At 40.3% G+C, this 27,840-nt stretch overlaps 2 protein-coding genes across 5 annotated transcripts; both read right to left on the reverse strand.

Annotated features, from left to right (window-relative positions):
* Window positions 1-1,964: 1,964 nt before the first annotated feature.
* On the reverse strand, window positions 1,965-13,172 carry LOC133474479 (G2/mitotic-specific cyclin-B2-like). Of its 2 annotated transcripts, none has more exons than XM_061766266.1 (8): window positions 13,015-13,172; window positions 12,735-12,848; window positions 8,263-8,523; window positions 8,025-8,183; window positions 7,697-7,933; window positions 7,420-7,560; window positions 7,173-7,283; window positions 1,965-2,250 (listed from the first exon to the last, which is right to left on the reverse strand). In XM_061766266.1, the coding sequence occupies exons 1-8, from the start codon at window positions 13,039-13,041 to the stop codon at window positions 2,143-2,145; spliced, it is 1,158 nt and encodes a 385-aa protein (XP_061622250.1). In that variant the 5' UTR covers window positions 13,042-13,172; the 3' UTR covers window positions 1,965-2,142. The 2 variants fall into 2 exon arrangements, with proteins under 2 accessions (XP_061622250.1, XP_061622252.1); XM_061766268.1 differs by having other exon boundaries at window positions 12,735-12,845; window positions 13,015-13,162.
* Window positions 13,173-16,013: 2,841 nt separating this feature from the next.
* On the reverse strand, window positions 16,014-25,063 carry kmt5b (lysine methyltransferase 5B). Of its 3 annotated transcripts, none has more exons than XM_061766271.1 (10): window positions 24,965-25,063; window positions 22,712-22,969; window positions 22,487-22,634; window positions 22,211-22,376; window positions 22,014-22,123; window positions 21,752-21,918; window positions 20,926-20,945; window positions 20,660-20,796; window positions 20,101-20,303; window positions 16,014-19,915 (listed from the first exon to the last, which is right to left on the reverse strand). In XM_061766271.1, exons 2-10 carry the CDS (start codon window positions 22,878-22,880, stop codon window positions 18,417-18,419), a joined length of 2,619 nt encoding a protein of 872 aa, XP_061622255.1. In that variant the 5' UTR covers window positions 22,881-22,969; window positions 24,965-25,063; the 3' UTR covers window positions 16,014-18,416. The 3 variants fall into 3 exon arrangements, with proteins under 3 accessions (XP_061622255.1, XP_061622253.1, XP_061622254.1); XM_061766269.1 differs by lacking the exon at window positions 24,965-25,063 and adding an exon at window positions 24,656-24,958; XM_061766270.1 differs by lacking the exon at window positions 24,965-25,063 and adding an exon at window positions 24,387-24,625.
* Window positions 25,064-27,840: the final 2,777 nt, after the last annotated feature.

A 27,840-nucleotide genomic window follows, 5' to 3' on the forward strand; every position in this document is an offset into this window, starting at 1 on the left:
AAAGTTTTCACATTAAGCTGATTTACCTAAAATGGAATTACATTGTTTCATTTGATCTATTTTGTAATCATTTTTCTTGTAGTTGGTTGATTGGTTCAATATGATTACATAAATTAAAAATGTTTTTGTTGTAATAAATGATTAATTTAGGTTAATCCTAAATAACATTTTAAAATAGATTTTATTTGTAAAATGAACAATTGTATCATTATTTGTATTAATTTATCTAATTACATCATGAGTTCATTCATTGTCAAAATAAATTTACTTAACATTTTCCATAAACATTTGAAACTTTAAAATTTCAATATTTAATATTTGAATAGAATTTATAATTCAATTTCCAAAATGAAAATTGGAACAAATGTTTTTAGTGGTTAGAATTTGTTCTGTTATTCAGTTTTGTTTTTAATTTAATTGAAATTGAGTTATTGTAGGTCTTCTAAAACAATCTTACTAAACAAATTAGAATGTTGTCAAACTTAACTCCCACATGGAGTCTAATTCAATGTCATTTTCATCTTCCAAATGTCTTGTGGCTGGGATACGTCCTGTGTATCCCATCACTGCTCCTGCAGTAATTAAACTTATTTCACTTCGGTTTCCTCCCACGTCCCAAAAACATGCATGGTAGGTTAATTGACGACTCTACATTGCCCGTAGGTGTGAATGTGAGTGCGAATGGTTGTTGTTTGTATGTCCCCGCCTCTCGCCCAGAGTCAGCTGGGATACGTTCCAGCACGCCCGCGACCCAAGTGAGGATAAGGGGAACGGAAGATGAATGAATAAACTGATTCCAAGTACATCTTTCATACGCTCGATTGAAAATCCGTTATCATTCTAAATATATTCCGATGTTACAATTTTATGTGCAGTTAAACCTTAAGTCAGTGCATCAAATAAAACTTGCATTGAAACTTCCACATTCACTTGTGCACCAATTGCTTCTCTTTTCTTTGCTGCCACAGCAGTGTTGTGTGTGTTTTTTTTATTTATTTTTTTTAAAGGAATATATTTTAGGCGGCACGGTGGCCGACTGGTTAGAGCGTCAGCCTCACAGTTCTGAGGACAGTTCTCTGGGCACTCCGGTTTCCTCCCACATCCCAAAAACATGCATGGTAGTTAATTGAAGACTCTAAATTGCCCGTAGGTGTGCATGTGAGTGCGAATGGTTGTTTGTTTGTATGTGCCCTGCGATTGGCTGGCAACCAGTTCAGGGTGTACCCCGCCTCCTGCTTGATGATAGCTGGGATAGGCTCCAGCACGCCCTCGACCCTTGAGGATAAGCGGCTCAGAAAATGGATGGATGATATTTTAAACACCTGGATTAACCTCCAATTCCAAGGAATATTTATGTAACGACAGATTTCTATCGATTTCCATGGTGAAACGACATCTCGGTCTTTTGGTCACGGCGGTGAACGAGCTTTGTTCAAGGTGATCATACTTATACTTAAATTAATTTGAATCAGCTGTTCTGGACCTGAATGATCCCATTTCCAGTTCAGGGGAAATCAAGTCAGAACTCAGATTTAGATTAAGAGAATGCCGAAACTGTTTGCGGGAATACGCAACAGAAAGCTGGTTACCACCATGTTTGTAAATAATCTTATGGGAAAACATTTCCACTTTCCTAACACCACACCCTCCCAACCCATTTAAAGAGATTGAATGACTCGCCAAGGCACAAAACCAAAATCCTTTTTCAATCTTAAGAAAATTGCACTTCTTATATCAGTGCATCAGTCATACTCCATTAATCTTGGAACAACCAAAACATCTCTGGAAGGCTTTACCACACCTCCAAATTGTCTGTTACCAGGTTTGTGTACATTTGAACAGTCAAGTGTCCACATTCAATTTGTATGCTCAGTAGATCTGAATACAGTTGCCCGTCATATTCAAAACTAAAATGTTTAAGTGCCATTAAAAGCAATTAAATTAGTGGAATACCAACTGAAAACTTAGGTACAGTACTTTGACAGGAGGTCACTTTAATGTCATTAGGAGGTGCAGTGGTACAAGTTCATGCATCGCATAAAGACTACCATCTCCTAATAAAAAAAGTCCAAAAATAAAAACAAGAGGAGTTTGAGATTTAAGATAAAGTGCATCTGCAGGCAATAAAAATGTGCAAAGAGTTTAAGTAGCATTGAGAGCAGCTGTCATGTTGGTGATGAGTGGCGACTTGAGCTGAGGAATCAGGCTGATTGTCATCAACTTGCTGCTTGAGTACTTGTTCCTGACAGCCTGCAAAGAGAGACACTTCTCACACTCGGCCTCATTTACTAACAAATGCCTAGAAATAGTCTTGCTCTGCACACAAGTTGAGCGTATAGACAAAATGTCAGATTCATGACACGTATATGCTGGTCAATTTTTGTTCACACCACCATGCCTATGTTAATGAATCTGAATCCATTCTACAACCCCAATTCCAATGAAGTTGGGACTTTGTGTTAAACAAATACAAACAATACATTGATTTGCGGCGGCACGGTGGTCGACTGGTTAGAGCGTCAGCCTCACAGTTCTGAGGACCCGGGTTCAATCCCCGGCCCCGCCTGTGTGGAGTTTGCATGTTCTCCCTGTGCCTGCGTGGGTTTTCTCCGGGTACTCCGGTTTCCTCCCACATCCCAAAAACATGCATTGCCCGTAGGCATGACTGTGAGTGCGAATGGTTGTTTGTTTGTATGCGCCCTGTGATTGGCTGGCAACCAGTTGAGGGTGTACCCCGCCTCCTGCCCGATGATAGCTGGGATAGGCTCCAGCATGCCCGCGACCCTAGTGAGGAGAAGCGGCTCAGAAAATGGATGGACGGACATTGATTTGCAAATCATGTTCAACCTATATTTAATTGAATACACTACAAAGACAATATATTTAATGTTAAAACTGAAACTTTTTTGTTTTTAGCAAATCATTAACTTAGAATTTTATGGCTGCAACACGTTCCAAAAAAGCTGGGACAGGTGGCAAAAAAGACTGGTGAACATACCACAGGTGAACAGGCTAATTGGTAACAGGTGGGTGCCAAGATCGGGTATAAAAGGAGCTTCCCTGAATTGCTCAGTCATTCACAAGCAAAGATGGGACGAGGTTCGCCTATTTGTGAACCAGTGCGTGAGAAAATAGGCAAACAGTTTAAGGACAAGGTTCCTCAACGTACAATTGCAAGGAATTTAGAATTTCATCATCTACGGTCCATATCATCATCAAAAGGTTCAGAGAATCTGGAGAAATCATTGCATGTAAGCGGCAAGGCCGAAAACCAAAATTGAATGCGCGTGACCTTCGATCCCTCAGGCGGCACTACTTCAAAAACCGACATCAATGTGGAAAGGATATCACCACATGGGCTCAGGAATACGTCAGAAAACCAATGTCAGTAAATAAAGTTCAGCGCAACATCCGTAAGTGCAACTTGAAACTCTACTATGCAAAGCAAAAGCCATTTATCAACAACACCCAGAAACGCCGCCAGCTCATCTAAGATGGACTGATGCAAAGTGGAAAAGTGTTCTGTGGTCCAACGAGTCCACATTTCAAATTGTTTTTGGAAATTGTGGACGTCGTGTCCTCGGGGCCAAAGAGGAAAAGAACCATCCGGACTGTTATGGACGCAAAGTTCAAAAGCCACCATCTGTGATGGTATGGGGCTGTGTTAGTGCCAATGGCATGGGTAATTTTCACATCTGTGAAGGCACCATTAATGCCGAACGGTACATAGAGGTTTGGGAGAAACATATGCTGCCATCCAACCAACGTCTTTTTCATGGACGCCCCTGCTGACATGACCCTGTCCCAGCTTTTTTGGAACGTGTTGCAGCCATAAAATTCAAAGTTAATGATTATTTGCTAAAAACAAAGTTTCAGTTTGAACATTAACTATCTCGTATTTGTAGTGTATTCAATTAAATATAGGATGAACATGATTTGCAAATCATTGTATTCTGTTTTTATTTATGTTTAACACAACGTCCCAACTTCATTGGAATTGGGGTTGTAATTGCCGTGCTTGTGCCTGGGAGTGTTCCAATCTACATGAACCGCACACCGCATTCGCTATAACATCCGACTGACGCACCTCAGTCAGTGCGAAGGTTGAGAGATGTGGCCCTAAAACATTCATAACTTTCTTCATCTTTATCCTATTTTCAAAAACGTTCATATCAGAAAGCTTGCTAACTATACAATAATAACCATATTTTCATGAATTCCAAAGTGAAAAAAAAATTCGAGAATGCTGCACACAAAACATGCAAAGAAAAAAAAATTAATTCAGACCCGAGAATGAATAAACACTGAACAAGTTAAAATAGTAAGAGATAAATATAGCACAACAAAGAGACATTTTTAGTTGATAAAAGTTATGAAATTAGTCACAAGCCAGCGAGCGGCGATGTCCGTGCTTCTGATCTTTTTGACGGTCGTTTGTCAACTGTAAATTTTGGGAAACTGTTCAAGATTTGCAGCCTGCATGTGTACTTGATCGATATGAAAACTGAAGCCTTGGATTAATGAGAACGGTTCGATCGCTTTTCCCAGTGCGCGGTCAAAGTGTGAACTCGCACAAGCTGGTCGTTGCGTGACAACTGCCAACACAGACGGGTGGATACACTGCTAAATACATCACATACAGACCCTTTCCAAAAAAATTTGAAAAATCATTGAAAAGTTTCTTTCCATAATTCCATTCAAAAAGTTAAACTTTCACAGATTATAGATTCAGGGCCCACAATTTAAAGTATTTGTTTATCCATCCATCCATTTTCCAAGCCCCTTATCCTCACAAGGGTTGCGGGCGTGCTGGAGCCTATCCCAGCTATCATCGGGCAGGAGGCGGGGTACACCCTGAACTGGTTGCCAGTCAATCGCAGGGCACACATAAACAACCATTCACACTCACATTCACACCTACGGGCAATTTAGAGACTTCAATCAACCTTTGATTATCTATCCTGTATTATATTGTCTTGTAGATGTATTTTACATCATGGCCAGGGGACTACAGATGAAAACTAGCCTTCTGGCTAATTCTGGCTTTTTTAACCATGTGTACTTCATGTGTTTTATGAAATTGCATTGTCCCCTTTCAAAAATAAACTGATGATAAACCTACCATGCATGTTTTTGGGATGTGGGAGGAAACCGGAGTGCCCGGAGAAAACCCACGCAGGCACAGGGAGAACATGCAAACCCCACACAGGCGGGCCCAGGGATTGAACCCAGGTCCTCAGAACTGTGAGGCTGACGCTCTAACCAGTCGGCTACCGTGCCGCCAGTATTTGTTTATTTTTACATAATTTGGGCTTCCAGCTCATAAAACCCACAAAATCAGGAATTAAACAAATTTGAGTATTGTGAAGAAATCATTTACTTTTCATTTGGTGTAGAAAAAAAGAAATTAGGGTCACATTAAAAATCAAAATATGGCAGTTTCAAAACAATCAATACTTAATTGGGAATCAAGGGGATTAATCATTGCCTCGATGCGCCGTGGCATTGAGCCAATCAGCCTGTGATATTGCCTTCAAGTTATGGAAGCCCAAATTTCTTTGATGCTTGCTGTCAGTTCTTTGTTTTTGGGTCAGGTGCCCCTCATTTTCCTTTTGATAATACCCCATAGATTCTCAATGGAGTTTAGATCCGGCAAGATGGCTAGCCAGTCGAGCACTGTGATGGCATGGGCATCAAACCAGGTTTTGGTGCTTCTGGCAGTATGGGCAGGGGCCAGGTCCTGCTGAAAGATTAAATCTGCATCTCCATACAGATCCTCAGCAGAAGGAATCATGAAATCTCTAAAACATTCTGGTAGACTGTTGCGGTGACCTTGGATTTAAGAAAGCAGACTTTACCAACACCTGCACCGAACTTTGCACCCCAAATCATGACTGTGGATATTTCACACTGGATGTCAAGCAGCTTGTGTTCTCTTCTTCACCAGTCTTCCTCCAAACCCGTGAACCTTGATTCCCGAATGAAAGGCACACTTTACTTTCATTGAAAAAGAGGACCTTGGACCACTAGCCAACAGTCTAGTCATCCTCCTCCTTGGCCCAGTTGAGATGCTTCCTACATTGGCTCAGGCTCAGAAGCGGCTTGACCCGAGGAACCAGCCAGTTGTAGCCCATCTACCGGATAAGTCTGAATGTGGTGGTTTTTTTAAGCTGCGACTCCCGCCTCGTTCCACTCTTCCTGTATCTCTGCTAGATTCTTGAATCTTCTCCCTTTGATAAGCTACTGAAACCCACGGTCATCTCTTTTGTTGGTGTATCTTCTCCTGCCACATTTTGTCCTTCCACTAGACTTTCCATTGATATGCTTGGACACAGCACTCTGTGAACAGACAGTCTCCTTAGCTATGAACTTTTGCGGCTCACCCATCCTATGGAGGGTATCAATGATGGTCTTCTGGCCAGTTGTCAAGTCTGCAGTCTTCCCCATATTGATCCCAACTGAGACAATTGAACCAAACTGAAGCAATTTAATGACACCTGGGGAAACCTGTGCAGGTGCTTTGAGTTTAGTAGATCATTAGTGTGTGACACTCCGTTTAAAATATTTATGGCCTGCAAAATTTGGACTGATTTTGTCACAGTATTAAAATGTTTTGAATTCCTGATTTTGTTTTATGAGCTGGAAGCCCAAATTATTTAAAAAAAATAAACAAATGAAATTGCTTAAATAATGGTTAATGGAATTAATTGTTAGTTTAACTTTTTGAATGGAATTATGGAAATAAACTTTTCCATGATATTGTAATTTTTGGGAAAGTGTCTGTGCTTCTTGTTGACCTCATTGTCTCACCATCCCTCCATTTTCCGTACTGCTTATCCTCACACGGGTCATGGGCGTGCTGGAGCCTATCCCAGCTATCTTCGAGCAGTACACCCTGAACTGGTCGCCAACCAATTGCAGGGCACATATAAACAAACAACCATTTCCACTCACATTCACACCTATGGGCAATTTAGAGTTTTCATTTAACCTATCATGCATGTTTTGGGATGTGGGAAGAAACCAGAGAACCCATAGAAAACCCACACAGCCACGGGGAGAACATGCAAACTCCACAGCGGCGAGTCTGGATTTGAAACCGGGTCCCCAGAACTGTGAGGCAGATGTGATAACCAGTCATTCACCATGCCGCCCGCCCACCAGCCACTCACCTGGAGCTTTGTCTTCCCGCTATTTACCATCTCAACATTTTTGGCCATGTGCTGCATGATGGGCTTCAGGTGTGCCTCGTCGTACGTTGAGTACTGTGCCTGTGTGGTCGACTGACAGGGAAGACAGCAAAACGATTCCATAAAAAAAATAAAAAAAATTTTTTTAATTATAAATCAAGTGAGCCTGTATACACAACTCAGGCTGACTACGAATATGAACAATGTTGCAGGCTACTATCCAACTGACCCAAGGTAGTCCATTCAGCAGCAGCTGAGAGAGGCACATAGCAGCAGCAGCAATCTCAGAAGGGTGATAATGCACCATTTGGTAGTCAATGAGGGTCAACTCCGTCAGATACTTGGCCAGTGTGTGCATTTGTATGTCCGACTGTGAGAAAACGTGCCCAAGCGAAACATTTGTCAATGTGGATCAGCACAAGTAGACACCTGACAATGCTTACTGCAGTTTTGACAAGACACTTGCGCAAATCAGTCTGTCAACTTGAGGAACTACACAATCTCACATTAGCCACTTTTGAAGCTCTCCTGAGGAAATGTAGCGGAACAGGACGGCCGAGCTGAAAGTTGAGGCGCTTCAGAACTAGCTGCTCCATCTCCAAAATCTGAGCCTTGGTAAACGCATTGTCTGTAATGTAGGCAAACTCTCCCACCTCTAGAGGATACATCTCCTCATACTTGCAGGCAAGCAGCATTGCAGTCACACCAACGAGCTGCAGCTTTCTACGAGAAACTGGCTGAACCTGCAGGGCAGCATGGTTGCCTGTTTGGTCTCTTTCAATTAGCCAAAGTCCATAAAACTAAAAAAAAATAAATGCATTACATAGCTCCTACCTGGAGAAACCGATCGAGGACGGCAACAGAGAGATACAAGGTCTCCTGCAGCAGCTGGAACCTGGCATGAACCTGAACCATCCAGTCGATGAGAAGCGCTCGCATCCGCTCAGTGATATCATAACCCTGCATGTAGTTCGCATGTACAGCCTGCTCTACCTATGCAAAAGAGCAATAAGACACTGAGTATATTGTGTTCCATCGTGTAACAAGGCAGACAGAGTGAAAAAAAGATTACTTCCAGCTGGTGCAGATAAACGTAGATATCCTTCACATATTCAGAGCACAGCTGGGGCATGCCAGCATCCTGCTCGTCTACATCCTCCACTGAAAGCAGTGTGTTGGAGAAAGCCTGGCACAATTGTGCATCCTCTTCTTCCTTTGACACATCAGCTGATGCCTCTGAAACCAGAGGAAATGGATCGGCTGTTGTTTGAACCTGAACCAGAGCCACTGCTTTAGCCTTCTGAGCTCCAGGTGCTTTGCCTTGTCCCCATTTCTGGAGCAGAGAAGTTGAGAGTAAAGCAGTCGTGAAACACAGGAAGAACGTAAGGCACCACTGAACGTTGCACACCAAAACCCACAGAATTTCCAACAGCTTCTTTCCCCTTGCCATAAACGTCTTAAACAGTTGACTCAATTTCATAGTGACACTTTGCACAGCTCTGTAGTGCCATTATTAGTGAATTCATTGTTGCAACTCCATCACCCTGCATCATTTGCACATTTGCTCAGTATTAGCGCACTACTGGCCACTTTATATTGTTTAATGTGGCTCTGTACATTTTTTGGTTCTCAAATTTATATAACACTTACACAACAGCTGTAATAAAGCATAAAATACAATAAGAGCCAAACCATTTTTCTCTCCAATTAAAATGCACCATAGCCCCCTTTACATTGGCACTTTTCATACAGATGTGTTTTATTCTGTTGCACATTTGAAGCTGTTAGTAAATAGTAGCAGTTTTCCAACAGTAGACAGTTTGTCCGTTGGAGTGCAACACAAAGATTTGTTCAATTCTCCAGTCCCATTTAAATTGTCTCACGCTTCACGACGTTTTAGCGTCTCTCCTCCAAGAGTCGGCAGTTTGAATCGTGGCTCCGACTGGCCGATGTCAAAGTGTCTTTGGGCAAAACACTGGCTCAGTGGGCCTGGCAGTATCTTCCAGGAAAGCAGCTGCCCTCTGGTGTATGACTGCATACATGAATGTGAGCCTTTTGGGCACAGTGATTGTGTAGATCAGGGGTGTTAAATGTACAGCCCTTCAGGAGTTCCAATCCAGCCCGTGGGGATGGACAACACAGTCACTGCAATTTTTCAATAAAACTGTTGTTGCTAATTTTGCCCACTGAAAACACTTAAATGACATTGATACACTTGTGAAGGCCTAATGATTCCAAATTTCAGGAGCACACTGATATCAAATGCTACAGTGGGTACAGAAAGTATTCAGACCCCCTTAAATTTTTCACTCAGTTATATTGCAGCCATTTGCTAAAATCATTCAAGTAATTTCCCCCCCCCTCCTTAAATGTACACACAGCACCCCATATTGACAATTTTTTTTTTTTTTTTAAATACAAAAGTTGTAATTTCTGCAGATTAAAGAAAAACAAATATCACACAGCCATAAGTATTCAGAACCTTTGCTCAGTATTTACCCTTTTGAGCTAATACAAACGAGTCTTTTTGGGAATGATGGAACAAGTATTTAACACCTGGATTTGGGGATCCTCTGTCATTCCTTCTTGCAGATCCTCTCCAGTTCTGTCAGGTTGGATGGTGAACAGCCATTTTCAGGTCTCTCCAGAGATGCTCAATTGGGTTCAAGTCGGGGCTCTGGCTGGGCCATTCAAGAACAGTCATGGAGTTGTTCTGAAGCCGCTCCTTCATTATTTTAGCTGTGTGCTTAGCGTCATTGTCTTGTTAGAAGGTGAACCTTCAGCCCAGTCTGAGGTCCTGAGCACTCTGGAAAAGGTTTTCGTTCATAATGTTCCTGTACTTGGCCGCATTCATCTTTCCTTCGATTGCAACCAGTCGTCCTGTCCCTGCAGCTGAAACACACCCCCACAGCATGATGCTGCCACCACCATGCTTCAGTGTTGGGACTATATTGGACAGGTGATGAGCAGTGCCTGGTTTTCTCTTTTTTCCCATATACCGGTTAGAATGAAGGCCAAAAAGTTCAATTTCTGTCTCATCAGACCAGAGAATCTTATTTCTCACCATCTTGGAGTCCTTCAGGTGGTTTTCTTTTGCAAATTCCATGAGTCTTGCACTGAGGAGAGGCTTCCGTTGGGCCACTCTGCCATAAAGCCCCGACTGGTGGAGGGCTGCAGTGATAGTTTACTTTCTAGAACTTTCTCAACTCTCCTGACTGCATCTCTGGAGCTCAGCCACAGTGATCTTTGGGTTCTTCTTTACCTCTCTCACCAAGGCTGTTCTCCCCAGATTGCTCAGTTTGGCGAGACGGCCAGCTCTAGGTTCTGGTCGTCCCAAACGTTTTCCATTTAAGGATTATGGAGGCCACTGTGCTCTTAGGAACCTTAAGTGCAGCAGAATTTTTATTTTTATTTTTTGAAACCTTGGCCAGATCTGTGCCTTGCCACAATTCTGTCTCTGAGCTCCTCACGCACTTCCTTTGACCTCATGATTCTCATTTGCTCCGACATGTACTGTGAGCTGTAAGGTCTGATATAGACAGGTATGTGGCTTTCCTAATCAAGTCCAATCAGTATAATCAAACACACCTGGATTCCAATGAAGCCATCTCAAGGATGATCAGAAGAAATATATTTAACTCTGGTGCTGTAAAGGTGTCACAGCAAAGGGTCTGAATACTTATGGCTGTGTGATATTTCAGTTTTTTTTTTTTATAAATCTGGAAAAATTTCATTTTTTTTTCTGGCAATATGGGCTGCTGTGTGTACATTGAGGAAAACAAATAACTTAAATTATTTTAGCAAATGGCTGCAATATAACAGTGAAAATTTTAAGGTTGTCTGAATACTTTCCGTACCCACTGTATGCCACCTTCATCTTACAGTTCTGTGAAAATACCGCCTGTAAAAATATTTTAAAGTTCCTGTATTTTGGCTATTTAGACCTCCACAGAGTGACATTCTAACATGGACTTAGTATAAAACTGTGAATTTCCTTTTAAATAAATAAATAAATAAATAAAAAGCATTTGTTTTGTCACACGAGTGTCCAGAAAAGACCCTAGCTTTTCTGTTGAACAGCTAGGTCTGTTTGACCCAGCTTTGTCCATATTTGGCTTTCGCCCCCTTTCCACTGACTGGTTGCCTCTATGTAGAAGACCCACTTGTGAGAGCACACTGGCTCGGGAGCGGAAAGGTAAGGCTGACATCTTCCCGAGTGATAAAGAGAAATTCGAATGACCTGATTTCAGTCCTCTTGGCAGGACCTTGCGTATGAGTGGATGACTAATTCATATATACAGAGGCACCATAGAGACAACAGTACATCCCAAATACTAGAAAAAGTTGGTTTGGCAAAATATGTCCCTGTTAAGACATGGAATATTACAAAATTTCAGTCAGAAGAGGTTGGTTTGGTGGAACCAAACTGCATAGGCTTACATGAAAAAAGATGACATGCTGCGGCGATGCCTAACGGTGAAAGCCGAAAATAAAAGAAGTAGGATTATATTTAACTATAACACTTTGTATATTTGAATCTTTAAAACAGGAGAAATGCATTAATTTGAATAAAGAATATTTCACTAAACCAGGACTTCTAACCTGAGGGACAAATTCATGGCAGTAGCCTCACTTTTAACAATTAAAAAAACAAATGTGCATCAACACTGGCTAATTTATGGTTAAATAACAACACACTTCCGTTACAAAAAAAAAAACAAAGGGAAAAAACCCCAAACATTTTGTGTCATTGGCTTACACTTTTCCTGTTGAATAACCAAGGGACGCTATATAATTCACCAAAAATTTAAAACAAAAAACACTCATTCTGATTAATAGGTGGCAGTGGGAGGCCACGATTTACTACAGGTCAAATTCTGCTGATATCTTGCATTATACAGAAACTGTGTGCAATTAATTTCCAAAAATATTCACCAAAATTTAATCATCAAAAATATTCACCAAAAATCAATAAAAACACTCAATCTGATTGCTGTAGTAGGTGGCAATGTGAGGCCACTACTTGCTACAGGTCAAACTTTGCAAATATCTTGCATTTTGGTTAAACTGTGTGCTATTAATAGCCAGAAATATTCACAAAAAAACTCATTCTGATTACTGTAGTAATTGACAATGGTAGTCTACTACTTACAACACGTTAAATGTTGCTGATATCATGCATTTTCGAGAAATTGGATGCAATAAATTGTCAATATACTTTCTTACTAATATTTTATGATCGCAAAATAATTTCGAGACGCCAAAAGCATCTGCTATTATTTTGGACTGAAAGTTCATGTTTCCTCTCAAGTTCAAAGTCAACACAAACACACTTTGCGCGAGTATCACCTGTCATCTATCATCTATGAGCTCAAGAGTATGACAAATGCTGGATTTAATGTAAGAAAGCTACCATTTTCGTAGTGATGATAAGCGGTAAAGAAAACGGATGGACCATACTGCAACCATAATATAATGTCCCATGTGTTTCCGTCCGGTTTTTAACTTAGAAGCGTTAAGAGTAGACCATTCTATTTTCCTTACCTTTGTGTTGACTCCTGCCGCAGGCACGTTGGTTCGCTCGACGAGCACAGCTCGCCTCGTTACAACAGCGGATGGTTTACTCATCTTTGGGGGGTTATCAGACACTGGAAGCTGCTGGGGGGTAAATAAATAAATTTTAAAAAATAAATAAAAAGTTCATGTCAAACTACAAGGCCATGTTGTAATTACGAAAAACAAAATTATGTCTGTTCATAAACCGGTCGACAACTAAACCAAAGCGAAGGAATCGCTCAGAGCTTTAATGTTTTGTTATTCTTACCACTCTACGGTCTTCCATGTATGACATGGTTGCACGAACCTTAAATTTAACACGGTAATGATAAAATAACGATAACAATCTAAATGTGACTTCTAAAAACCCAGCTGGTGCTGCTCGCTTAAAGGCGTTTAGCTGTTACCGGAATTCGGAGCAGCTTTTAAATGTAGCTCCGTCACATTTGATTGGATACATGACATGACTACAACGCTTCTGATTGGTTGAAAACATGAAGTTAAAGGTTAACTGTATGACATACCAAAACACACATTAAACGTCAAAGAAAACATTTTTTTTCAACCGTTATATTCTCTGATCACTGATGCTGTTTATTTGTTTAAAATGAATTATATTCATTCACTATAAAGGGGTTATTCCAGAATTGGAGGACATTTTCTGTCCCCCATCTCGATGAAATTTCAAATAATCAATGCACAAAATATAAAAACATGCACGAAATGAAAATATCTGGTGTCAAAGTGATTCCTAAATATTTAAAATACCAAATACCAATATAATGATGGTAGTTCTCCAGAACGTTGATAAGTACAAATATTTTGGTGTTTGGATTGACTCAAGATTAACATTTATACCACATACTGAATATGTTTAAAGAAAATCAATTTTGGCTTATATGTTTTGTTCTGTTCGAGGCATTGTTTTCAATTTAATGTCACACGACGTTGATATTGTCTTGTCCCGTTAGGGGTCGCCACAGCGTGTCATCAGTTTCCATATAAGCCTATCTCCTGCATCCTCCTCTCTTAATTACCAACAAACTCACCTCATGTCTTCCCTCACTACATCTATCAACCTTCTCTTTGGTCTTCCTCTAACTCTCTTGCCTGTCAGCTCCATCTTCATCATCCTTCTACCAATTTACACACTATTTCTCCTCTGGATGTGTCCAAACCATCGAAGTTTACTCTCTCTAACTTTGTCTCCAAAACATTGAACCTTGGCTGTCCCTCTGATGAGCTCATTTCTAATTTTATCCAACCTGGTCACTCCGAGAGCGAACCTCAACATCTTCATTTCCGCCACCTCCAGCTCTGCTTCCTGTTGACTCTTCAGTGCCACTGTCTCTAATCCATACATCATGGCTGGCCTCATCACTGTTTTATAAACTTTGCCCTTCATCCTAGCAGAGACTCTTCTGTCACATAACACACCTGACACCTTCCTCCACCCGTTCCAAACTGCTTGGACCGGTTTCTTCACTTCCTTACTACAGTCACCATTGCTCTGGACGGTTGCTTGCTATCTCTTCTCCCTCCACCCCTCTCATACATGCACATATATTGTCTTACTTCGGCTAATCTTCATTCCTCTGCTTTTCAGTGCATGCATCCACCTTTCTAACTGTTCTTCCACCTGCTCCCTGCTCTCACCGCAGATCACAATGTCATCTGCGAACATTATGGTCCACGGGGATTCCAATCTAACCTTATGTCAGCCTATCAATCACCACTGCAAACAGGAAGGGGCTCAGGGCTGATCCCTGATGCAGTCCCACCTCCACTATAAACTCCTCTATCACACCTACAGCACACCTCACCGCTGTTCTGCTGCACTCATAAATGTCCTGTACTATTCTAACATACTTCTCTGTCACTCCAGACGTCTGCATGCAGTACCACAGTTCCTCTATGGATACTCTGTCATAGGCTTTCTCTAGATCTACAAAGACACAATGTAGCTCCTTCTGACCATCTCTGTACTTCTCCATCAACACCCTCAAGGCAAATGATACATCTGTAGTACTCTTTCTAGGCATGAAACCATACTGTTACTCGCAAATACTCGCTTCTGTCCTCAGTCTAGTCTCCACTATATTTTTCCATAACTTCGTTGTGTGTCTCATCAACTTTATTCCTCTATAGTTCCCACAGATCTGCACATCAACCTTGTTCTTAAAAATGGGAACCAGCAAACCTTTCCTACATTTCTCAGGCATCTTCTCACCCAGTCTAATATTAATCTGTCTTTGCTCCATATCTTTAAAAATACCTAAAAAAACTCATTTTCAACATTTTTGAACATAATTTAATGCAGTCACTTTACATTCTTTTATTACTTATTAAAAAAAATCTTTATTATAAAATGATTTCAGTTTTCTTATTCTCTCTCCCACTCTGTAGTTCGGATTGAAGTTGTTAGTGGGTGTATTTGTTTATATTGTATTTTTTGTTTAGTGTGGTATTTTGGGCCAGCACGGTGAGCGACTGGTTAGCACATCTGCCTCACAGTTCTGGGGACTTGGGTTCAAATAAAAAAAAGTTGCAGCTGAAGGGGTTTATCCCACGTATCTAAAGAATGTTCAACTTGAGCTGGACACATCAAATTATATGATCTTTTATTACCTGCCTTTCTTGGAAACAACACATTTTAAAATTAATGGTCATTTTTTTCCAAAAGATTTTGGTGCCTGTCCTCCAATTCTAGTATGACCCATAGAGGTATACAGACACACTTCATCATCTATCAGGAGTCATAGTAGACCCCTAAAATCTTACTTCTTTAGCTTAGAGAGAACTTTTAACGATTAATTATATGCGCTGCTTCCTACTTTGAGGGAACAGTTTGGGGAAGGCTCTTTCTGTTCCAGCACGAGTGTATCCCAGTGGGGGTTGGGGGGCGGGGGGATTTATGTCCAGAAAGGCATGCTCTGTTGTTGAGTTTGGTGAAGAACCGGCACAGAACACTGACCTCGAGCCCATCAAACATCTTTGGGCTGAACTATGAACAGAGATGGTGACCCACCAAGACCTCTCTCAGGTCCAACATCAATGACCTTTGGAAAAAAATACCCACAAAACCCATTCCCATCACCTTGTATAAAGTCTTTGTCCACATAAAACAAATGTTTTGGTGGAAGGCAAAATTGTGACAATGAGGGTGAAGTGAATGCAAAACTATCCCCTTATTCTAAAATACGTTCCTAAATATAAATTCTGACTCCTCTTCTGCAACACTTCTCAACTCAAAAGAGACTCCGTAAATTAGTCACAAAGCAACTTTATATAGTTTTCAAGTACAGTATTCAAAATTGTTAAATAAGTACAAGGTGTGTTCACGTGATTTACATATTGGACAATATATGCACTGCCCAGTTTTAATTCTTTTTACAGGTTTCCCACTAACAACGCAACACGCTAAATGTCCGTAAATTATTTACATTTTTTTCCTTTTTGAATCAATCGGAAAAGTTGACAGCTGTCTATTGGACAAACGCCACACAAACGGTACATCTGGAACAGTTTACAGTGTAGTAAGATGTAGACAATCTGACAAAAGGAAAAGACAAACAAAGCCCATTTTAGAACGGTTATTAGCTGCTGGTGATATTAACAGTACATAACATGAAAAGTAGGTAAAAATCTATTTCAGTTGATCCCTCAATCTACTGGGTTGTTGTTAACTTCCAGAGGAGAAAAATAATTGACAGAAAGACTGACAGTGTTAAATGCAGCTATTTCAAGGGGGAAGCCAGTCATTTTTCAATGATTTCTTCTATAAATTTGGTCAAATCTCTTAAGGCACCGGTTGATGTTGGACTCAATATACTTTAAAACAAAAATCTATGAATAACAAAATGTAAAAGGGATACGTATTTGGACTGAATTAAAGTCTGACATTATGCTGCCACATACAACACACCATTGGACAAGAGAATGCAATGAAACTAGTAGCACCACAGAGAACAAATGATTCCAAGCCAAGTATGTTTGAGATCATAAGGTTTCTTCCTCAACCTGCATTTATAAACATCACATTTCGTACTTGCAAAATTGCTGGAGGAAAAATAAAATTGAGGGTGTGCAGAAAATAGCGATTAAGCAACATAAGCCAGTCTTTCTGTACATTACTTTTAGAATTTGAGCTTTTAAAGTATAGGTAGCTTGATGCTTGAACAATATGATTTAATTCAAAATGCCATGTATTTAATCACAGAGTGACTCCAAAACTTAAAAAAAAACAAAAAACATCAGGCCATTTAAATACAGTCATGTACTGTATAATAAAACCATGTGCTTTTATTTCTTTGAACTCTGTTTACATTTAAAAAATGTTGATCAGAAATGGAAAAAAAGTCCAAGGTTGAGACTGCAGTAATTAAAACATGGCACATTAATCCAGATGAAGTGACTTACTAATATAATGCTTCTGGACCAAGTGCACCACACTGAACATTCAGCATGGCTTCTCACATACAAAAAAATACAAACTATGAGGAAAAAACAAAGCTCAATAAAAACCTGCCTATAAGACAGAGTTGATAGTCACTGTACTGTACACTTTCTACAATATCAATGTCCATTATGAATATAACAAGTGCATTCACTGAAAGGATTAGTTGAACATAAAACAATTCTCTCAATTTTCAATTTGGTTCTGCAAAGACTTTTGTAATAGATGATCATCCTGCATCCTAAATTGCAAAGGTCGAGTGCAACTTTTGTCTTTAAAGAAAATAACATCTGCTGCCGGTAAACCAGTGAGGGTAACACAGAATTGCTCAAACTGAATACAAAACAAATTGAGGGGGTGAAAAGGGAGATTGTTTGGAGTGCCTTCCATACAAAGCCATTTTATGCCTCAAAAAGGGGATTCCTCATGAACCGTCACAACTGCAAAAGAAATTGTCACTGTGTTGACTCAAATGAAGCGAATTGCTTAATTTCACATGCGTGGCTATGGTAATTGATTCTAAAATTGTCTACATATGGTAAGACAGTTTCATGTTGGTGTAAACCAGCAGTGAGGGGAGAAAAAAAATAAATACAATCACATCAGATACTTCTTGATGAATGGAATTGAGATTTGTTTTAGGTTAACAGCCCCCTTCTAAGTAATGTTCTGGGCCCATACTCATAAAGAATCATATGTCCTCTGAGTAGGTGAAATTTGTTCTGAGTCTTATATATGGATCTAACAGGCTTCTCATGTCCGAATTATTGCATCTTCACAAGTTGAAGAGCTCACTGATATTGAGAGTTTGCATTAAAGCACTCCATGATGCTGGGTGGTCTTGTCAATTGCAATAGGTGGCCTGAACATTTTTTCAAGCACTGCAAGCACTTTATCTAGAGTATTTATGAATGGTTTGTGGGGTGTTTGGGTGTGTGTGTGTGGGGGGGGGGGGGGGGGGGGGGGGGGTACCACCAATCAGCATTTAAAACAACAAGATGAATGCTTTCTTGCAAATCTAAGTTTTCATCTCAACTTGACTTATGGAAATTTAGGAGCTCTGTGAGAACACTTGAATCTTTATGAATATTGGCCCAGATTTAACTTTTTTTTAGATTTTTGTTTTTAAATTACTGTACTTATTTTACATCAACACAAGAGTTGATTAGCTTGTTTTAATTATTTACAGGGACATGAGTGATGAGCTCCACAAGCTATGCATTTAGCCTTAGAGACTGATCCTCTCTCCTCCTGGAGGAGATATCAATGTCAATGGAGTCTTTACCCACAATGAGTCGCAGACGTTTTGCCGGAGGAAGTGGAATGAAATCGTCTTCAAACTCATTGTCAAAGTAGTCGTCATCATCATCATCATCATCATCATCATCAGCGTCATCACCATCCGCATCATTTTCATCTTCGGATGATGGGTCTGCTAGAATCTTTTGGGTCCGATGTCCACCACTTCTAGCCTCAAAACTCTGACCCATGTCACCATTAAAGGACACCTGGTCCGCCTTCATCTGGGAAATTCTCCGTGCGTCATCCTCTCTCTTCAGCTGTATCTTTAGCTTTGTCGAGTTACTGTGTACCACAGGGGCAAAACCGTTATTAAGTTTTGCGATGTACGAGCTGCCTTTGTCCTTGTCATGGTCCTTACTGAACTTGATGCTAATCTTGCTGGAAGAAGCAGAGTTCACTGACGAGGCAGAAAGACTTGAAGAACCAATGACATCGTTAGGATCATTGGTCTTGCTGCTACTACTGTCTCTCCGTCGGCGCAGCGTCAGTTTGGGGAGACCTGTCGTGTTCTCCAGGATCAACTGTGCATCATAACGAGTGATCCGCCGCTTTTTCTTCCCCTTGTCTTGTGAGCGACAGCTGCTCTTACCCTTGTCCCTGCGGAGGGATTTTCTGCCATTGGCAACCCCATTGTAGTCCCTATGCCGGTCAGAGAAACTCAACAGAACCTTCCCGCAGTCTGAGTAGTTGGCTGTATGACCAGATGCCATTGGCATAAACGGCTCACCATACGAGTCCTCACATTTAATTGTTCGCTCTGTCCCGATCCGTGACGGCCGTTTCAGTCTTGAGCATGAGCCCCTTTGGGCATAGCTGGGATCTAATTCTGGCTGCTCCAGACCTATCCCATGGTGGAGGTACTCCTCCATGTCTGATGGCTCTGATTTAATGACCACTGCACCAGAGACTGGGCTCAAGTTGTGCATAGCACTGGGATCCAGCTTGACACCACCTGTTGTTTCTTGGGCTTTGACTAGTGTCCTCGTGGACCTGCGAGTTCTGTATGTTGAAGACAGGCAACCCTTACTGTGTTGCACAACTGCTAGATTAACATTTTCTTTTGCAGCATGACGTGTTAAGCATCCCCGCTGGCCAAGCGTCTGTTGGACCAGCTCCTGTCCATTCTTCTCCTTCTTTACGGAGACACCTTTATACAGCGACACCTTCGAGTCCCTGAGACCCAGCTGGCAACTCTCACCTTTGGCCAACGCTTTGGGCTCCGAACCCCTTCTGCGACTCCGCAACTGGACTTTACTTAGTGAAGGCTTTGATTGGGATTTTAGTCTCTTTGGTACCCTATTATTGTTTACACGTCCTTGTTTCGAACATGAGGTAGTGAGGGCTCTTGACAAAGTCTGTCTTGTTTGAGTCCTGTTTTTATACTTGAGGCCAGATGATCTTTTTCTGGCAGCTACATAAAGACAAAATGACACATATCAGCACATCATGGAACAAATTAAAATTATTGTCCACCTTCTATATGGAGATTACCTCATTTCTATTTGAATACATATGAATACGTTTCATCAAATTGTACAGCCACGTGAAAATTGCTTTGCAGTCTCAGTGGGGTAAAGAAACTGCATGAACTCTTACATTGATGTGTTTTTGGCGATTCCTGAGAGTCTATGTCATCGGTGTGGGAGCCTACAGAGTGAGAGTCCAAACTCCGGTTTCCTTCTCCTAACTTCTTCAGACGGTTCAGACGTTTGTCTGTCTCCCGCAACCCGTATTTGCTGTTGATCACCGGAACTTCGACAGGGAGTCCAGCTTTGGATTTGAAAGCACCAGTGCCACGTCTGCACGACAACAAAGACAGGTTTAAATGAAATAATGTGAATTTGAAACAATGCAAGGACTAACCTCAAGTAACCATTGAAAGGTTAGTTATTATCTGAGTGTATACGCCATATGTATTAATCATATTTCTATCGCATAAATGGAGTTCGATCATAATTATAAAGCTTTAAATCTAAATGCAATGTTATGTGAGCTGTATTACTGAGAAATTGTGTTTCTTTTTAAATGATACCTGCAAAATAACCATTACATGACTGACTCAATTAGTGCCACTAAGAATAAATAAACCAACATAACTAACATTACATGTGATGATGCTGTGTCATAAATTTTTTAATTTGTTTTTTTAATTTACCGTTCACAGGTGTAGCATTCACAAAATTCATTGTTTTCCCCAAAAAATCCATCTCCATAGTAACAAGAGATTTCCTCGCCTGGTTCAATATCCCTCAGCACCTTCACACAGGCAGTGTCCCGCCCTGTCGACACAAACTAACAAAAAATAAAAAATAAAGGTTGTGAATGTAGAGATTTGTGTGTCCTTTCTAAATTTGTTTAGATTATTATTTTTTTTTATTAAAAAATATCAAAACTATTAGTAAGTACTGAAAGGTTAGTCACCTTGCAGTTTGGACGACAATCTGAAAAAGCAGACAATTCACAAATTAATCATCTGAAGAATACAGGCAAGTGGAGCTGAACAAATTGGAAAACATTTGCCAGATAACTATAACTTATTGCATTTCCTTATATAGCATACAAGGCATTTATTTACTCTACCAGCTGGAGAAGGCACCAAGCATCCACTAAGTCTAAGGCGTTTATTGTGACGCTTTTATTATATAAACATTTTTTTGTTTAATATATTTCCATTGATTGTACTATAACTGTACCATTCACACATTTTGACTCAATTCTCATAGTGGACTTTAAATCAAAATAAAATAAAATAAAATACAAAGGAAAGTCTAGAACCGGGGCAAATTGGACTGAACTCCTCTAAAAGCACGTAGCTCCTAAGAGCATAAGACAGGTGACTGGAATGCTGAATGGCAGAAAACCTCCACTAATGTAGGATGAAAGGGGTTAAGTACTGTCCAGGTATTGTGCAGATGTGTTAACATCTGAGTGGCAGTCAGTAAAACTACACACTTTGACTCATGTAAGACCATTTACAAGTGCAGTAGGTGCTGTTACTTTTGTTAGTAACTGAGTTGGCATCGACCTTCGAAGTGCTTTTTTCCCCTCAATTTGTGAACAATTGCTTCTGTGAAATGAGGCAATACAATCTGCTATTTTCCCGGGGGGGGGGGGGGGGGGGAGTTACTTGTTTGGTGATTGATTTGTGCTCAAATTAAAAGGCTGTCATTTGGAAAAATGCAGGAATATTTTTTTTTTTTTTTACAAAATTCATAAAACGTAATAGGTAGTGATAAAGGACTAATACCATGATTAATAAAAGCAGCTGGCCCCAGCCAGAGCTGTGCACAGTTCTTGCGAGTAGAATACATGACACTGAAGTCATTCTCTCCATGCCGCAGTAACATGTTTTCTTCACTCTCCGACAGCTCAGCAATACATCCCACCAAGTATTCGATCTTATCGTTTCTTTTCCTGTAAAACATCAGGTACAAAAGTGTGTTACAAACTTCACAGCACAAGGTTAGGTCATTAAATGTGCATTTAATAATAAAGTGGCATTAACTTACCATTCTTTAGTTGCCACAATTTTAGCTCCATTTTGTTCAGAAGAATAGCGATTACATGGAAGAATCTCGAACCCGCTGTCAGTGGCAAACACCCGCAAATACACAAAAACCTGTGGAAGACCTTACAGTTAATCATCGAGTGAGTTGAGTGATTCTGATACTAAAAGTAGATTGTGGAGCAAAAGAAAACATTTTACATGTTGTTTAAATAGCTTTTCTTGAGATTTTGTCTTGTGAAGAAAAAGATTCCGGGACCAGTCCCCTGATATCAATGCTCTGAATGCTTTTTCCAAGTTATCGTGTTTTTTGAAGCGTTCAATGATTTCCTTCAGTTCCTCCTGTCTTCCCTTGACTGGCCGAAACCTGAAGGGCCACATGAACGACATAAAATAAAATAATAACATAGATGCAAACTGCATTCCTATGGCAAAAAAAAAAATACACCTTCAGTTTCTCCAGAGTAAACAGCTTACCTGGTGTTCATTTTGTGAGTCTGAAAGCCCAGGTAAGGATCTAATATGAGACTTGTGGTCAGGTCATCATTCTCACAGAGCTCCTTAGCAGTCATTCCTGAAGAGGGTACATATCGCCTCTCTGCCTCCAGGCTGGTTGCATGAAACCCTACCAAAACAAACAAGTCTCAGAATGTGAAACTGGTACCAAACCATACTCTCGTAACTAAAACACATGCAACTCACTACGGCTACATCTTCGGTTTCTGGGGTGGGTTTTGTTGTGGCGCAGGGAGGTCCGCTGTGAATGCTGAGACCGAGACTGGCTCTGAATCACAGGTTGCTCGCTGGTCAACTTGTTTCCATGTCGTCTGCCATTTAATACCATGTTCTTGGATTCGCCCAGCCACTTCATGCCCACAAGCCCCCTGGTCCAGTTGCATTTAGTCTCCGAGATGAAGAAACACTCTCGAGTGGGGAAGACTGGGGTCTTGAATATGAATTCTGGGTACACAGAGATAATAACTTAAATGTACAAAACCGTAACAATTAAAATATGAAAGGAAAGGACAGAATGGTGTTGTCAAGTTCAAGATAGTTATGAACCGGACACTTTTTTTTTAATGGATCTATTTATTCAATTGTGTTAGAGGACATTTTGTCAGTTCACAAGTGAATCACAAGAGACTTGTGATCACTAAACAAAGATACATACAGGTAGCACTTGCTAATGTCAGAGCCACTCAGTCATGTTCTAACCAAAATCTTCTGATAATGACATCCAAGTCAAACAACTGCTTGGACCCTCTGAACTTAACGGACAATGGTAGCTGAGATAGCGTGCTTAACTAAGATAAGCTTGTGTCAATTTCAATTTCCGCAGTATCTTGGGGGTGTTAGAGCCATATTGGATCGAACAGAGCAGTAGAAATTCACTTTAAAATGGAACTGCCTCTCGCCCGAAAATCGCTGGGATAGGCTCCAGCACGCCCGCGATCCTAGTGACATGGATGGAACTGTAGCGCCGTTTAGTGGTAACCCAAAATAATGCACATCTTTACTGTCTGTGGTAACCCAAAATAATGCACGGCTTTACTGTCTGTCCAACAGTAACGTATTTGACGATATCTATGCAAAATGTTAATCAGCATAAAATCGCCGCATAGTGGCGTGAGAAAGAGTTTTTTTTTTTGTAACATTTGGCATATATAGATCCAAACAACACCGTTGATTTTGCATGCACAATGTTGATTGAGGTGGAAACCCGGAAGGCCACCACATTTGTTTCTCAGCTATTAGCTTGCATTGTTTGCTAACAAGTGCCGCTGCGCACATTTACTTGGTTAGCAAGAAGCTAGCCACTAAGACGACGCCTGATAGGCTCGGCCGCGCTGGTTAGCTTTACAGTAGATGCCGGCAGAATGTCATGGCAAAATGAAATAAACACAAGACTGACTTAATGCCTCATAATCGCTCAATGTTAGCAGGTAACACGGACATGAAACCGAAGAATTCTGAGATTGTGATGCTTGAGTTGGATATTGGTATTGATTTGACAGGAATCAAATACATACAGTTCACGCATCACGACTAAAAAAAATACACATAATGCATACACGTCACCCAACACATGAAAGTACAACATTTCAGCGTACACATGTCCTTTGACGACTCAACTTACACATATTACTTGTTTTATGTGAGCTATTTGTTAGCGAACACTTGAAATAGCTAGCAAACTTCATCAGGGTGCTCACTTAGCTTAGTGAGCTAACACTGTCAACAACAATCGGTCGGTAAAACACACTGCAATTACCATTATCGGATTACAGCGACATATTTAAGAGCGTGAACAAGAATGCCCGAGGAAAGGCGACGATCGTTAGCGACACACGTCAAATTAAACGAGAAAAATACCCACCTACAAGTCACTGAACGGCGGCAGTGAGCAGTTGCTAAATACACTACCATTAGCTTTCCTTGTTTGATATGAGAGCAAACAGTTCATTTTCGGGTTTAAATCCTGCCAAATAAAATCTAAGGCCACTGCGCAAATAGTTTATTCGTTGGTCAGTTCTGATGTTAGAAACCACTTCAATTGTGATAGGTATTAAGAATCTTCACGCGATAGTATCGTTAAATGCCCCCTAGTGAAGAAATAGGAAACAGAATAAATTGCATTTTACTCACCGGGTGACCTGGTCAAATAATCGTGCAATAAAGCAACCCTGCTTAAAAGTCATCTAAATCTGAAAGAGCACCGTAAATATTACAAGAAACACATTAAAAAAAAAAAGAAATTAACATTAAAATTCAAGATGGCGGACTAGCACGGGCGAGTGGGAGAGAAAGGCGCAGCACGGCTATCCGACACAAAGTAGTTCCAATGTATACTCAGTCCTTCTCATCCGTCCGGACCCAAATGATTAGCGGGGAAAGCACAGACTTCGTCGAGCTATAGAACTATAAGTTAAACTCGGCATTTCACATGTACCCCACCATATTTATCGTGTCTTTGAGGCCGCCATGGTCGGATGTACACACAAGGGCTGCTGCATAAACAAACCTATTAACTACCTGCTTTCGGCGCTAAAAAAAAAAAAAAACCGTAAACCGTAACAATGGCAAACTTGTCAGTCTCGAGCCTACTATTCTACCCCGTTCGTTTACACTTAGTCTGTTCGCTATGTATTCTACATCCACCTATCGACGAGGTGATCTTAAATTGGTTATAGGAGTTGTCATTTATGTTTATTCATGCGTTCAAATCAAGTAAGGCACATTAAGTTAAAGTTGCTGGGAAAAAGGCAGTTTAGGAGAGAACAGAAAATGGAATGTTTTCAAGGGGAGAGAGAGTATTGATTTGTGGGGCTGGATTTTAATGTATGAGAAATTAAATTTGCACTCTGACATATATTCAGTCCTGACAAAAAGTTTGGGATATTGGACTTTTGGGTGAAATTTCCACATGAACCCAAGGCGGATTGTAACCTTAACAGGTGAACTTAATTTGACCTTCTCTAAACTTTGTAACTTGCTGTTCTCTAACATGGAACTGAACAGCAAAATTCACAACACGTTTGCTCTAGCGGCACAGTGTATGGAGCGGTTAGGACACGTGCCTCACAGTTCAGAGGTTGCGGGTTTGAATCCGGGCTCCAGCTTTAGTAGTTTAGATGTTCTTCCCATCCTTACATGGGATTTCTCTGGATATTCCAGTTGCCCCCCACATTCCAAAAAGATGGTAGTTATTCTAATTAAAGACTTTCAATTCCCTTTAGGTGTGAATGGTTGTTTGTCCAAATGAGCCAAGTTGTACTGGTGCCGTATATTCATGATATCAATTTTAGTGATTATTTCGTATTTAGCGTCTTTATACTGTTTTATTTAAGCCCCTTTAAGAAATTATTAGTACAATTGCATTCATGGCGATGACTCTGTATTAACCTCAATAAAATCAAGACATTACAATTGCATAAAATAATAATAATGCTTACAAAAATTAATCAATTACAAAATTATTAAAATATTTACATAGCACTGACATTCCAACAACGCTTTATCTTGTGTCTTGGTGTTGTGCACACTATGTACAGTATAATTAGGGATGCTCCGATCAGAGTTTTATGCTGCCGATTCCGGTATTGATAATCCGTGAGTAAGATCTGCCAAACACTGCCAATAGTATCATATAGATTAGCTGTAATTTTTAAAAATTTATTTATGGTGAGTGCTATTGGCTGCGTAGTGTAAAGGGAGAGGAGAGACTACACTAGGGCTTGGCGATTATGGAAAAAATAATAATCATGATTATTTTGATTTATATTGAAATCCTCATTATTAAACACAATTATTCATTTATTTCAAAACTTTGTATTTATTCAACTACCAAAAATCAACTTTAAGTATAACTAAAAAGAACCCGAAATTAAATTAGTAACAAGTAAAATAATAATATATAAAAATAATAAATTTGGGGGGGGGGGGGGGGGGGGGGAACAATAAAGAAAAATAAATACATTCATGGCTAAAAATGTGCCAATGCTTTTAGCCATGACTGTATTATCATTGTGTATTCTAGTTGTCTCAAAAAATCCTCTCATTATTCTGGCATTTAGCAAATAGAAATAATTTTGGTTATCCTAATTGACCTAAAACAGGAAAAGTTTAGTCTGATTTAATGTCACAGTCAGGAAAAAAGCCTGTTTTTCTACAGTGAATGACTGTATCTGCTGTTTCCTGCTGTGTGCGTCTTGGCCTCTTAGGGGCAGCGTGGTGTGATGCATTCAAGGAGCTACTCATTTAATGTAAGTTAAAAAAAAAAAAAAAAGAGTACAAGAGGAAAGTCGCAATATAACGTTAATAAACTAGTTTTTCACAGATTAGGTAGAATATATGCCTGTAAATATTGTTATACTACCTGTCTGTACATGTTACTATGACGTTTATGTGTGAATATTCGTTATTTGAAGGTAAATCCCTCCCATGACCAAATGGTAATATTAGCTGGCCCATCAATACGGTTTTCCTATTACTGTTAGCATTAAACTGGCGATTTTGTAAAACGATATGTAAATTAGGGTAATTGTTTTTATTGTGCACTTAGTTTTAGAGTAAACTCCAAATGGGGTGTCAGTAACCAGCTTAAAGGATGCTCAAGGAGGCCAGAATAACATTCTACAGGCTGCAAAGTAGAAGCAACTGTATGAGGCTAACGGCGATAGCTTCGGCAATCGTCTTGAGGCTAACCTGAATGCGTGCCCATTTATCCACTCAGGCGGTGCTGTTCGCGGTTTCTCCTTGCGTCATCACAACAACGGCAATTAAAGAATTGCAGACTCACACGGAAAAAGCAGTTTTGGGCCATTTCTGGCAGGTGAAATTTTTCGGTGACTTAGAAATTTGTACCGGCCCCGGTGGGCCAATGTCTTTTTTTGTTTGCTTTGTTCTTCGGCTGTTAGGTCAAGCAAAACGGAGGATCTGTATCCCTTTTATGCTAGAAATGTTTTAGTGTGTCAAAGTGGAATTTTTAAGCTGTGGTTTCTTTGTATTCTGATGGATATTTATTGAGAATTACAGTCGTTCAGTTGAACGAAACAAAGTTTTTAAATGGCAGTGACAGAAACAACAAAAAGGAGAGCGTGAGAAAAGGTAACAAAATAATATCAGAAAAGAAGACAACAAAAGAAAGCTGTAAACAAGATGAGGAAAGTAAACACTTATACACCTAGTACAATGACAAAATTAAAATCGAGTGTTCTACGGGGCAGACATTCTAAACCCAGTGAGGGAAGGACAGGACAGGACAGGACTAGACAGGACAGGGACAGAACGGAAAGCATGCAGGACAGAGGTCGTGGGCCCGGCTATCCTAC

The sequence above is a fragment of the Phyllopteryx taeniolatus genome, chromosome 2 (genome assembly GCF_024500385.1).
Source record: "Phyllopteryx taeniolatus isolate TA_2022b chromosome 2, UOR_Ptae_1.2, whole genome shotgun sequence".
NCBI lineage: Eukaryota > Metazoa > Chordata > Actinopteri > Syngnathiformes > Syngnathidae > Phyllopteryx > Phyllopteryx taeniolatus.

Coding starts and splice junctions, on each gene's coding strand:
- LOC133474479 (XM_061766266.1), bottom strand. CDS start 13,041: ATGTCATACATGGAAGACCGTAGAGTG. Junction 12,849..13,014: donor ACATGGAAGACCGTAGAGTG/GTAAGAATAACA, acceptor TTTACCCCCCAG/CAGCTTCCAGTGTCTGATAA. Junction 8,524..12,734: donor CGGCAGGAGTCAACACAAAG/GTAAGGAAAATA, acceptor TCTCTGCTCCAG/AAATGGGGACAAGGCAAAGC.
- kmt5b (XM_061766271.1), bottom strand. CDS start 22,880: ATGAAGTGGCTGGGCGAATCCAAGAACATGGTATTAAATGGCAGACGA. Junction 22,635..22,711: donor AAACCGAAGATGTAGCCGTA/GTGAGTTGCATG, acceptor TTGTTTTGGTAG/GGTTTCATGCAACCAGCCTG. Junction 22,377..22,486: donor ACTCACAAAATGAACACCAG/GTAAGCTGTTTA, acceptor GTGGCCCTTCAG/GTTTCGGCCAGTCAAGGGAA.